The sequence below is a fragment of the Meleagris gallopavo genome, chromosome 3, assembly GCF_000146605.3.
Source record: "Meleagris gallopavo isolate NT-WF06-2002-E0010 breed Aviagen turkey brand Nicholas breeding stock chromosome 3, Turkey_5.1, whole genome shotgun sequence".
Classification (NCBI taxonomy): domain Eukaryota; kingdom Metazoa; phylum Chordata; class Aves; order Galliformes; family Phasianidae; genus Meleagris; species Meleagris gallopavo.
Genome location: NC_015013.2, coordinates 14,423,898 through 14,437,787, shown reverse-complemented (window position 1 = coordinate 14,437,787; position 13,890 = coordinate 14,423,898). Strand labels below are relative to the sequence as shown.

The 13,890-nt window shown below is 37.1% G+C and overlaps 1 protein-coding gene across 6 annotated transcripts in view; it reads right to left on the bottom strand.

Annotated features, from left to right (window-relative positions):
- PIGN (phosphatidylinositol glycan anchor biosynthesis class N) overlaps positions 1–13,890 on the bottom strand; it is a 99,854-nt gene that overhangs the window by 28,535 nt on the left and 57,429 nt on the right. For 5 of the 6 annotated variants that reach the window (XR_002113027.2, XM_019613793.2, XM_019613794.2 and 2 more), the window contains exons 14-20: positions 11,855–12,037; positions 8,718–8,854; positions 7,558–7,657; positions 7,345–7,437; positions 6,006–6,097; positions 4,717–4,776; positions 3,115–3,226 (exon numbers count right to left, since the gene is read on the bottom strand). Coding sequence is in view for 5 of the 6 variants with exons in the window: in XM_019613793.2 (XP_019469338.1) it covers positions 3,115–3,226; positions 4,717–4,776; positions 6,006–6,097; positions 7,345–7,437; positions 7,558–7,657; positions 8,718–8,854; positions 11,855–12,037 (777 nt within the window). In the remaining variant the exon portion in view is untranslated. The remainder of the gene's footprint in view (positions 1–3,114; positions 3,227–4,716; positions 4,777–6,005; positions 6,098–7,344; positions 7,438–7,557; positions 7,658–8,717; positions 8,855–11,854; positions 12,038–13,890) is intronic. The other variant, XM_010708433.3, reaches the window with a different exon arrangement.

The following is a 13,890-nucleotide window of genomic DNA, read 5'->3' as shown; positions in this document are numbered from 1 at the left end:
GGAATAACAGTTTGGTCCAGAACAAATCAGCCAGTAACAACAGTGTTTTCAGTAATGCAACAAAAACTGGACTTCAACTATGAAACTGCTGGCAAAGAGATAAACTCCAGCAAAAAAAGTAAGTCACATGGTAAATTCTTCAGCAGTCCAGCTTATGGATTATAAAAAAAACCTCAATTTTCACCGTTCCTGAAGCCCTCTCTAAGACAGAAGTAGCACTGATCGAAAAACAACACTCTCGTCACAGCAAAGAAAATTCAGAAACAAAATGTTACTCCTGCTTTAATATGAAAAGAAAATCTGAAAATCTCTTGGCAATTTTCAGAAAAAGTAAGGAAGTAATTAGTATCTTCTGCCTCAAGCAAACAGTGACATATATCAAAACTGCAAATGTAGGTCTAAACATAACTGAAGATTTTGTAACCAAAAGGCAACTGTAATCATAATTAAGTTAGTTAAGCTTTTATATTTACTTTCTTATTTATACCCTTTCATTGAAAAAAACTTTTTGATCATGATGTTTGGTTGTCTGGGACAACTTGTGTCAGTAAGGCTAAGACAGTGTAGGAAATCCATAATCTCTAGGTACAAAAGACAGTTAACTACTGAGTTGCCTGTAAGTGGACATTTAAATCCATACAGGTTTCAGTTCATATTCATTTGCCAAGTTGTACATTATGTCCCATCCATGGGAAAACCAACACAAAAATACACAGTTCAGGACTGGATCTGAGGGACTTATCTTCACTGGGGGGAGCTATGTACAAGCTGTCTTTTTTGTTTTTGTTTTTTTTTGCTTACACTGTCTGGTACACTGGTTACACAAGTAACCAGGCTCCCTGGTTACTTACATTTCTTTTTGACAAAAGGAGAGCAGTTAATGTAATGGAGTAGACTTTATTCTTTACCAGATATATTATCTTCACTACTGGCTAGTTCTCAGATAGAAAAGGAAATTCACTTGGACAAGAAAGGAGAAAGTTGTCTTCTGAAGAGGAAAAGATCCTTCAAAAAGCTTAGGTAATGCTGTGCTTCCCTCTTTCTAAATTTAGAAGAAAAGCTAGAACTACCAGCTATTCCTTCTCCATTGTTGAACCTACAAAAAAGGTTAGCGAAGTTGTTAAGGGAATCCCAAGGCATACTGTAATGACTGCATGTACAGAAAGGATGCTTTGTTTTTCCTCCTACTTCAGTCAATGACTGACAGGAGGGAAGCACACAAAGAAGAAAGCAAAGTAAACTATCCTTTCATTCACGAGAGAAATCAAGCAACCAATCTTATTTTTCAGTGTAAATGGTAACAACGTATCAGAGGAAAGCATCGCTTTCAGTGATGGCCTCCAACAAATAGATACGTGGGTGCCATAAAAATTATCCTTCAGCAACCTCTCATCAGACGCAAAGCAGGAACCTGATCATGTGTACAAACATCAGTGCCCCAATCACCATCTGTCTTTGCAAAATAGGTACATATTATCTGATGCGAAGACGCCATGAGTTCAAAATACTCCAAATCGATTCTTTTCCCCGCTCCATTCCTTCTGAAAACTCCAACTCAAAAGAAAAACTAAAGGGAAAGCAAAAGAATAATGTTGTCTAGAAAAAACACCGGTCTTCTGACAAACATTTTCCTTTTGCATTCTTGACAATTCAGAGCAATCACAAACATTTTAACTATAAAACAAGACCTTAACTGACAAACATTCATAATGCCATTGTAATGTTATTCTCCCTCTTCTAGTCTGTAATGTTAGTCTCCCTCTTTCTTCCCAATCCTTTCTTCATCCAGAGTGAATGAGGAATCCCCTATTTTTCACTCTTAAGAAAGCTTTTGAAATAAAAATCTAATAGAGAGTAGTAATTAGATGTCACTGTTGTAAAAATATCCCCTGATTAAGGAGAAATTTGAGGAACTTTACGATCTTCTTGTAGGTTGGGAGAAAAGGAAGCTGCTTCTCCCTGAACAAGCAGGCAAAATGTTGCCATCTAATTAAGTATCTCAGAGCTTGCAGAATTTCCTGTCTCCGAAGTTGGCTCAAGAAGCATCTGGTATTACTCCCTGACTACAGATCTATTTCCACCTCCCTATTTATGAGTTTCTTCACAAAGTCACCCTGCTGAGATGCTGTAGCAGTTACATGGTGGGTTGACCTTGGATGGCTGCCAGATGCCCACCTAGTGGCACTCTCACTCCCTCATCCAGGATCAGTTGTTTCCAAGCTTTCCAGTGAGAAGAGTCCACGGCTGAGTATATATTTACTGGAAATACATAGGACAGGAGCTGATAACTCTTTTCCAAGGAAAGCTCGAAACATTAAGAGAAACCACCTCCATATTATAAACGTGTGTGCACTCAGGGAAAGGCATTTTAAAACTTCAATATTCTTGCCTCTCTTCCTCTTAACCAATCTGAATTCCATTTCAAAAAAAAAAAAACTCCAACAATATAATGAATGCTTTGCCTTAGCTCAATAGGAAATTCCACCATATAAGTAATAATCAATAAAGCTTTTAAGAAACATTACTAATCCCAAAATAAAACCATTATCTTCTAAGTTGTTTTTTTTTAAATGAGAATAGCAGACATGCAAAGCATTATTATAATCTTAAAAGCTCTCTAGAACTTAATTAGCAACTGCTATGAAAAGATCTACATATTTCAAGAAGTTGCTAAGAAAAATGCCATCTTCCATCTGAAAGAAGATTTAACAAATGGAACACCTACTCAGAAAATGGAAAGAAATCCTCAACCAACAAACTTGTCCTTAGTGTGCACGGGCAATCCATGCAAAGGTCATTGGGAATTACATACACAGACTGGAGGCAGGATAAACTCTCAAATTCTTGGAGAAGATTAACAAAATGTGTATGCACATCTATGTACCAAAGCAAATAAATATGTACAGTATGAACTTTGGGAACACAGCATCACGATATATAAAATGAATATCATGAGCATATGGTCCTCTTGAAGAGGACAGTAAAGGGGAAAACTCAACAACAATCGATTTATTCTTGAATAATGTGGCTTTGGTGGGAAAAGGTTCTTAAAGTATGCAAAAATTTGCAGGTTAAAACACTAACATTCAGAATTACTGTAAAGTAGCAAGTTACCTGATAAAAATATACTTTCAGATCTTCTTTACTTTGGTATTTATTTTTACTTCTAGAAAAGGATGCTAAGGAGAAGCAAGAGATCAAAAGTGTCGTCAAACCAGCTGCTACTCTATAAAAACAGAAGAACAAGAAGAACATCAGAAATGTGACCAAAAAGTACCAAATCAGGTTTTTTAATAGATGCCTTCTTCTTAAGGGGAAATAACTTGTTGCAGTTATCAAGACAAAATACATTAAAGAAATTTAATATTCAGTTCCTGAAAAACAAAATCCAGAGTCACCTATGTGTTTTTCAGAAGCTTAGTGGCAAAAATCACCATTGTGGACACATACATGCTTTGTTACCCATCAATTTTAGCTATTTTCAATTACCTCCGTTTGTCACTTGGCCTCAGCACAGAAAGACTACTGTCCAAAATGTCCATTTGTGACTGCTCCACTCCTGGTGTTGTCTCAGACATAACAAAAATGTACAACTATTTCATATGTAAAATCAGTCTGCTCAAGCTGTATTGCAAAGGTAGTTTTCATTTAATGATCTACCCAATATAGGAACACAATTGCAGGCTACTCAGTCACAGAATGGAGATTGGAAGGCACCTCTAGAGAACAGTCCAGTTCAACTCAAAGTATGGTCAACTACAGCAGGCTGCTCAGGGCAATGACCCAGTTGGGTGTTGAATATTTCCAACAATTCAAACTCCACAACCTGTCTGGGCAATCTGTTCCGTGTTTGACTACCCTCACTGTAAAAAAGTTTATGTTTAAATGGATTTTTTTTTTTCGGTACCTAAATTCGTGCCCATTTCTTCCTGTCTTTTAAATGGATACTATTCAATCTGATGCCAAGAATCAGTCTTTACTTAATATTGGTCTCAGAACTCACCCTTGGGGTACACCACTACTGACTGGCCTCTAGCTGGACTCATGTCACTGACTGTAACCCTTTGAACTTCATAGTTCAGCCAGTTTACAGTTGTTTTCTTCCATTCCTCAAGAAACTCTCCCCATCCCACCACCACAACTCTTCTAAGATTATCAAGAATGACCTCACAGTGACATCAGCCAGCTTCCTCAGCATTCTTGGGTCCACAGACTCACATGTCCAGTTTAAGCGTTCTCTAATTTGACTCTCTTCCACTAAAGGTAAGTCTTTCTTACTCCAGACTTTCCCACAAGTACCAGTGGCTTATAGGGTGGGGATCCTGAAGATCAGACTTGTCAGTAAAGATGGAAGCAAGGAAGGTCTCAGCCTCTTCTGTGTTCTTTGCCACCAAGTCCCCTGTTCCAGTTAGGAGCAGAGTCACATTTTCCCAAATTTTCCTTTCATTCCTTTTTGGTGTCTTGCTTGCACTTTACACCCCTCACTACGACTTTGGCTTTCCAAACTCATTCTGTATATTTAGACTGCAGCTCTGTACTCCTACTTGGTCATATGATTCTGCTTTCATCTCCCATACACTTCCTTTTTACTACTGAGTTCAGTTAGGAGCTTCCTGTTCACACCATACACATTTTATTAATGCACTGAAGAGGCCCTGTCCTGACCTATAGTGACCCTGTTCAAGAACAGCTTTAATAAATGCAAATATTACTCACTGGCACTTTAATTTCATCTTGTTGTATCTTTTCTTCCACCATCTCCTTATCTTTAATATCCTGAAGCATCACATATACATATATTTTTCATTGTTACTTCAAATCTTTTCAACTTCAAAATTCTCTTGACAAGACTCAGACAAGCACAAGCTGCTTCAGAGGTAGAATGTTTCATTAGAAGAATAAATAGGAGGATGTATAGTCAGGGTAAGGTGAATGTAAAGAAATGTCAGGGAGGAAGACTTGAAGGTAATTTATAATTTAATTCCATTCTGATTTCTAAGCTGTTATAAAGAATTTCTAGGCTGTTATAAAGAATTAAAAAACAAAAAAAACTTCAGTTTGAACCAGCAAAAATTGGTATAGAAAGCCAAGAACAAGCATTATGGCTGTTGAATATCTGTCTTGAATATTCCTAACATTCCCAAGCAACACAAATAGGAAGGGTTTCCAATGGGTAGATTTAAACTACAGTGAAAAATACCGAGGCAGAATGTAAATAATTTGGAAAACATCTGGGCTCATAATTTTTCTGCAATCATATGTTGCTACTCTCTTCCCATTTTTTACTGAGGATCAGGCACCACATAGCCTGGTTTTGATGGGGCACAGTATCCTCTGTCAGAGAGCAGAAGGAGCTGTTGCAGCCTAGGTCAATTCAGGTCTCTCTGCAGTAGCTAGAAGGATACCAAAAGGCTAACTCCTTCAGGCTAATCAACTGGATTGCATCCAGATAGACAAGAATGCCCACACAGTGAAAGAGTAGCAGATGACAGAACTCTTGTCACCGTATTTGTTCTATTTCCCTGAATAACTCATTAGTTACAGAACATTATTCAAAAACAAACTACTCAATGTTAGATGGAGGAATTAAGAAAGACTCTGTCAAAGTAAATTGCTTCTGAATCAATGTTCTTATTCATGTCACCATTATTTACCATGTTTGCACCCCAGCAAAGCTCCTCCTTTAACAACGACCTTTATTTTCATGTATGATTTGCATATTTTGGTATTACGAGAAACGTTTCCCTCCACAAGAAATTACAGAATAATGCAAAGGGCAAATTGATGTGACTTTCTTTGAAGTACTGCAAGAGTATTAAAAGTCTCTTCTCATTCACATTAGTGAATAACTGAGGTCTCTATAATCAAGTTATTTAAATTCTGAATTTCAATACCTGTCTCAGCCAGCTTTCAATAATATAATTCCTTGCATATATCAAGTCAGCCTAAATTTTGAATATCAAAGAGGGAAATGAAAAGTTTAAAGAACAAGATGAAATCCTTACACCAGAGGAATGTTTGGTTCTCTTCCTACAACAGGCATTAAAGGAAATACTGCCAGGAGCACACACAGAAGAGTCCAGATCAATGTTGTTCTCTAAAGGAAAGAAAGAAATGTGGGATATTTTGAAGTCACCTGGACAGACCATTGTCTAAACAGAAAATAAATGTACAGTGAACTAACAACTGCTATGAGCACCTCCCAACAGATATCCCCCCCCACCCTGTATCTATCATTAATAAAATGAACTGAAAAGGGGTACAAAGTCATTCATATTACAGCTCTTCAATTTAATAGAAAATAATCTCATTTCCACAGTGTCAAAATACTATTGAAGACAATGCTATGGGGAAAGAATCCCAGGTATTTTGTTCTCAATAAAGTCAGCAAGAGCTACATCACTTAAAGTTTTCTACCTCAAGTCAGATGCTAGACTTTAAAAGGATATTTTTGGTGCTACACTATGCCTCTTCCACTTCAAGACATGCTACTTGATTACTCAAATACAATTAAAAAAGGATAAATAAGCAAGTACAAATTTACATCTCAAAAGTTCTTGCAAAGCAGGATTTTAAATTTTTATCCAAATTGCTATTTCAATTAAAATGCTAATTCTTTCCCAGACCTCTAGGTTTTAGGTAGTCTGTGAAGTAAGAATTTAAACGAACAAATGGAACAACTGTCTCATATTAAAGACTGTGCCACTTCACATCCATATCTACCAAAGTGGAATTTGTTCCTGTGAAAAATGGTTTAGGAAGCTGCCTCTGAGGAACAATATATGCCAGCTGACTGCAGACAACAAAGACACGAGAAGCATTTTTCAGTTACTTCTAAAATGGTAGAAAGTTTTCACTGATTGTGCACGTCATCGCTTTTGTCACTGCGGCAATTCAACAAACAATGTACATTTCATTTGATTTTAAGCTAATCATTTTTCTTATTTATCACTAACAACAGTAAACAAATAGTTAACTCTGCTATCCTGAAACAAGGACAGCAGCATGATATCTGACAACTGTGATAGAGGACTTCAGAAAAAAATCTAGAAAGTTGTCAGACTTTCTGGATTACAACTGTTCTTGCATAAAAACACCACACTAGAATGTCAGCTGTCAGTCACAATATCAGACAAATCAGTTTTGATACCTAAGCTGCATTCTTGCTTGTCTAACCTACGAGGAATCTATCCAGATCATATTAAATTCCTTTGCTTTGCTACATGCTGCTGACAACAGAGAACAGAGTAAGTGCATAACTGAACAAGAATCAGAAGAGATTAAACTCAACATCCTTATTAAATGTTTTTTTGGTGTTGTTGTTAAGCAAAGCAAATGCAGTACCTTTGCTTGAATCCACAGCTGTGTGATCACTGGCCAGCCAGCAAAGACAAGAAGACCCACAGTAAGTGTAGAGCGGTAGAAAAAGCTGAAAACCTAACAGAAAATCCAACATAAGACTGAAACCACACACATTAAATAAAATTTACAATTCTTCAAAAAGATAAAATGCTAGCAATGAGATACTCCATTGATACATATGAATAAAATACTTACTAGTAGTTCAATTCCCAGTATACAAATCAACAGGAAGCCCAGAGACTGACCAATAGGAAATGACCAGAGATTTGCAGCAGGGTCTTGAATAACACGAAGTCTGTTCAAAACAATGGAACAAGACAATGATTGTTTTAATACAACAGAAATAATACAGAATTTCAGCTTTGAAAGGCAGGGGTGAAGGCTCAGAGCACAAGAAATGATTAAGGTATCACTGATCCTGCCTGCAGCTAGGAGACAGCCTGAGTGATGGCCTGAGGCGCCTTCTGCCCAGTTGAATTTGATACAAAACCTACAATAAAACCTTTCAGGTTTTTTTCCCTCCCATTTCTGGCATATCTTTGTGAGTATTTGGACAAACTTCAGATCTCTCTTTATCCAAATTGACTCTGAGTTTATGAACATTTTTGGTTATGCTGTGCTTAATGTCAGCCATAACTGATGAAACATTCACAAGCTTTAGACAGAAAAAAAAATCCCCAGTTAGCTCTTCCAGTGTTTTATGAGGCAGCTCATTATCTAACTGCAGTTGGTCTCATTTTCCCTGAATAATACCTAGCTGGTATCTACAGAATTGCCAGTGGATTATGGAAGCAATAGAAATCAGAAAATAACAAATCTTTTCGGATGTGGAGCATTCAGTCAAGTTAAAGGAGAGCCAAGCGAGACAAGTTTGTTTTGATACCAGAGCACAACGCTCAACATGGCTGGCACATCCTCTTCAAAAGCAAATGTTGTTCACATACCAAACACTTTGCAGGATCACACTATCTAAAAATAATTGAAAGAAAGGGAACAACCCACCCTGTTTTACAAAGCCAGTCAGCTCTACAAGTAATTTGCCCAAGTTTTTAACACCCATTTGCTTCAGTTACCAGAGCACTGAAAACATATTGGAAAGACATGAACTTATGTTTCTTAATAGGAAAACTATCTTTAGAACTGGCAGTTGTATTAATCTGTTTGGAAACTGCTCAACACATCAAGTGAAATACAAACCAGAGTACCTTGGAATACCTCAGAAAACATTTCAGCAATTTTAATAAAACTGTAACTATTTTCTCCAAAATTTACAAGGAATATTTTAATTGTCAACAAAAAGGAAACACAGATCTGGTTTTATAAATCATTCTTTGTAAAACGTATTCTGTACTCACTCTCTCACAACTGCATACCATATGGGTACTGGCAACAGACAGTACACATAGTACGTCCAAGGGCTTGTTTGAATCAACAGGAAAAAAGCTATTATCATCCCAACAAATGTAAAACCATACAAGGGACCAGTAGATTCCTGAAAAACAAACAGTTTGGCAAACATTGCTGAAACAGCAGTAAAATGGTTTAAACAACACACTATTTTACACTTGCAAGTTACACCCTAAAGCAAACGTTATGCTAAAATGCTGCTCAAGCTGCCTTGTGACTGTGAACACAACTCTGGATGCTATCTCCAGCAAAATACAAAAACTGACAGTAGGATTTGAAATTCTTGAAATATTTCTCTACATAAGATTCTGCAGTAAGCTCTGCACAGGTGAAGTCCACTTGTAGCACTTGGAAGCCTAATGCATGCAGTGTTTTATATGTTCAACAGATGCTTGAAGTCCAATGGAAGACAGAATCCTTTGCCTTGGAAAAAAATCAACTCTTAAATTTAGGTTCTAAAAAGAGCCTTGGAGCATAACCTCTTGAGTTCAAGATAATAGCATTAAAAAAATAAACTCTTCAGGATTTAGGGACAACTACTGAAGGTATCTTGCCACTAGCCTTCCACAGCTGAACTCCTCTAAGTTACAGGAGTTTTTTCCATCTTTGGACATTAAGCTAAACTAGCCTCAAATTCCATTTGCTGCAAACAAAACAGAGACAAATGCTAGGACAGCAGCACAGGAGGTGCTCCATCAGTCAACCCAACTTTTCCTGATGCAAAAACAGGGCGGCTGCTGAAGAGCCCATGGAGACTGATGGGGACTAAACATCAGTTAGCTGCAACCTCCCACTTGTACAAAGAGGAGCATTAAACAGTCAATCCATCCACCTTTCATTAGGCCGCTGAACCACATTTCCTTATGTAGGGACACTGAGGTAAGGGAAGATTACGTACAATTTTAAAGGATTCTATCTTTCAGTATTCCAATTTGAGGTAGCAAAGGCAGCTTTAGTAACAGCAGCCCCGAGCATAATGTATAGGCAATGACTTAAGGAACTACTTTCTTCTGTATGATCAGTTTCTTAGAATGAGCTGTTTAGGAAGGTATGTGACTATGTTAAATATGCTGAAGACGACAAGACACTCAATTAGCAGGTCACATTGATGAGTTAGCAGTTTTTGGTTTTCCCTACTGTAACTGATATAAAACTGTCCTGATCTAAACTGACAGCAAATGCAAGTTCTAAATGATTTTTAAAATAAAATTTCTGCTAAGATATGCCATTAAGGAAAAAAATGTCATACAGAAAGCTGATCTAATGCAATTTTGTTTTATTAGTTTTAAACTTTACATTTGCAGTCATGTAGGCAAAATGAATATGTATAGTTATGATAGACACACAACATAATTTATTGTTGAATGAGTAAACACAATCAACATTTTATTTCATACAGAAGCAAAGATTATACAATCCAATAATTGGTCATGCACTGAAGATGGAAATCAGATTTGCATTTTCCCTGAATGTTTAAAAGCAGATTAAAAGGTTGGGCTTCTTGCTAAGAAAATCAACACGCTATTCTAAAAGAAAGAAATGTTTTTTCATAAGTAGCGCAAGAAGCCACAAACTTTTATAGATGATATATACAGGATATGAAGTTTCATTATTCAAAGGCTGCTACCAGATTTTATAAGGCTGTGCTTTGCAGAAGACTGTCAGTGGTAGATTAGTTTCTCAGCAATATTCTTTAAGTAGCTCCACTATTATCTATAAACCAAATAACTTCCATGTAAGAAGTATTGGTCTCGTACTGCGACTCCCTAAGCATACAGCAACACTGAAAAAAATATGCTTCTACAGAAAAGGGTCTGTTGCTGAAACTGCATAAAGAAAATTCTATACACAACATTCTCTTTTTTCCACCAGTACTACTGGCACAATGCTTGTCTTCAGCGAAATCTCAAAAATGGTAGGTATCAAATTACTTTAGAATTAAAAATTTTACTATGACTAAAAACATCATGGTTTAACTTAATTTATTCACATTCAGTCTACTTTTTGTAACGATTTATTTCATATCTAACACGTAACAAGCACTCTGAACTATTTCTTCTCAGTTATTTGATGAAAGAAATCCTAAGCCATGCACAACACTTATGAATATTTTCCAATTCAATTTTGTTTGATAACTTTCACTAACGGCCGAGACTTTCTCATTTCAGCCTGTTGTTAAAACACCAAGATAGCACGATAGAAATTTTCTCAGAGTAACATACCAAAGGCAGTAAAGATGCTAAGTGAGTGTACCTTCTTATTTATATTACCAAATTAAACAATTCAGCTTGTTCTGAAGCCTGGAAGGGTTTATTTTTTTTTTCCTAGGGCTTTAATCCTGCCCTAGTGAAATGCTAGCATTTTGCCTGTTCACATTCTCAAAGTATGTCTTTACTGATAAATGACTGAAACAAAAATGAATTTCCTAGGATTTTGTACATAGTGAAAAATCAAGCCATCAATCTTGTCAAAAAAAGTTTCTTTCAGCTTTTATGCCTTCTGCTTTACTCTTGCAAATTATAAATAAAAGAGTAAGCTGATCTGTGAAATCACAGTTCACTTTTCTATTAAAATAAGTTATGAATTTTAAAAAATGCCATCATGGAACCACTTGGAATCTGAAGGCTGACTACTCACTGGCACAGAGGACAGGAAGAAAATTTACATGCAAATTTTGGGCCTTACACTAGAGAGCAAAAATCAAAATGGAAGTGCAAAGTCTCTATTATTGTAAAAAAATATTATTATTATAGAGTGCTGGAAATTAATTATTAGCATTAATTGTAATAAAGATAGACTCTCTAATAGTTTTAAATTATTACATCTGCATTGGCATTTAGTAAAATGCGTAATTGTAGGAAAGAAACTCAGAAAACACAGTAATGCACATTGTGATTTATTGATTCTAATTCTAAAGGACCAAGTAGTAACACCAGGCAGGATGAAAGCATCAAGCTCCATGGCTTCCCAGTTTCCATGTGCAGTCAAGAGAATTGAGAAGTGGAAGGTGTGCAGTTTGGTCTCCTGCACAAAGAGACCCAGCATACATGCTGAAAACAGAAATCTCTGCAAATTTCCAACCTACCTTATTATTATTCCGAGTAGCCTTAATCAGATTGGTGTGAGTCTTGATAATCACCAGAATCACGTAAGTCGTCCAGCCCACAAAACTTAGTGCAATGCTTAGGCCCAGGAATAACCTGTCATAAGTATGGTAATATGACAGGCCTTCCAAAGCAAGGTTAATCAGGGTTTTGCACAGAGATACCTAGAGGCAAACAAAACAAGCAAGCATCAATTTAAAGCAGTGTAAGCTCCATGCAACAAATCAACCTAACCAACAGCAGCTGGAGCTCAAGAAGCTTGGATGCTCTTGGCATGTGTGTGCAATCAGGTGCAGTGTTTCGGTCAACACTGTTGGAGTAGGCTCTGCTTCAGACTCCTGTTGGACTTAAAATCAACCATCACTTGGCTCCTTCACCACCCTTCTGAGCCACAGCAGTGGTGAGATGATGAAAGCTATGCAGGCAGCACGTCTTGAATACCATCTACTATAAAACACATATTTTTCCCATCAGCATTAGAACATATTTGACCTTCCCAGGTGAGTCATTAAAAAAGCAGTCCTGAGTTTCTGAAGGTACCACATTTAAATAGGTGGAGGACTATGAAAGCAGTTGCAGCTAGGTTTTACTCAGTCTAATCACAGGTCTTTCTATCTCAGTACTTCCCTTGCCAATTAGTGATGGCTAGGAAGACACCAAGATAAAGATGGCTGGTTTTCCACTGAGCATCAATTCCTCACACATGGGTGTGCTGACCCCAGTGATTTTTCCAAAGATGGGAAACTCAGCTGTGCAATTTGTGAACACTTTGTGAACACAAAGAATTCTCTGGTTGGTAGAAAGATGTAAATAATAAGAATCTGATTATTCATGACAACGCTTCTTTTATGCCTAGGTATCCAGTAATTTTATTTTATTTTTTTTAATAACTTATCAAGTCTATGAATTCACTCAGCACGGTTCTCAAGTCTAGGCACAGTAGTGGACATTTCACATCCATCTCCCATAAAAGCAATATTCTTTTCAATTTGAGTGCTTGAGTTCCAGTTCCAGCTCATTTTGAGAAAACCTCGACCAATAATGTGTCGTTACTCCCTATGACACACAAAATATTAGAATATCTCAAAAAGAGAAGTTGTTCAGCAGATCTCCCCCAATCAGATAAGAGATCAGGTACAAGGAAAAGGGCAGTAATATTTAATGTGTGTCTTCTTTGAGAAGAAGCCTTACACACAACTCTAGGAAGGGCAAAAAGTTCTTCAAAATAAATGAATTACAGTGTGCTGATATCATCTGCTTGCAGCTACCTGTTGAAGTGAGGTGATAGATGCTATTTAAGCCACAATGTTAGGACAAAATTCCCAGCAATTATCAACTGAAAAAGGTATGTCAACCAGAAATCTTCCAAGGGACAAGCCCCATCAAAATCAGATCATTTAGGATAAACAATCTGAAGCACAATTATTATATGGAGAGGTTGAGGGAACTGGGATTGTTCAGTCTGGAGAAGAGCAAGCCCAGGGGAGATCCTATTGCTCCATACAATGACCTGAAGGGAGTTTATGGAGAGGTGGGATCAGCCTCCTCTCAGGGTAACTAGAGACAGAATGAGAGGGAATGGCCTTAAGTTGTGCCGGGAGAGGTTCAGGTTGGACACTAGGAAAAACTTCTCCAAAAGAATGGTCAGGCACTCATGAGAAAGGGAGAGAAAGCAGGAAAAAAAAAAGAGCTGAACTCTAGCACCTCATGAAATTATTCTTTCATGCAATTGCCAGGTTAAAAGCAACCTCACAGATTAAATTTTTTTCACATACTTTTTAAACACAGAATTCAGTACTAAACTGAATGGTAAAATGGAAGACTTCTTTGTACCATTTAGCCCCACCAATTATTTCTGTGAGTGTCAAAACTCAAACACAGGGAACTGCCATAACAAAGTGCCCTGTCTCAGCAAGTGGCAGCAAATGCTTAGAAAGGTATTTAAAAACTGGGAAGCACAGAATGATGCTGCAAATGGATTCCAGTTTCTGACAATTGAAATGTGAAATAAAAAACA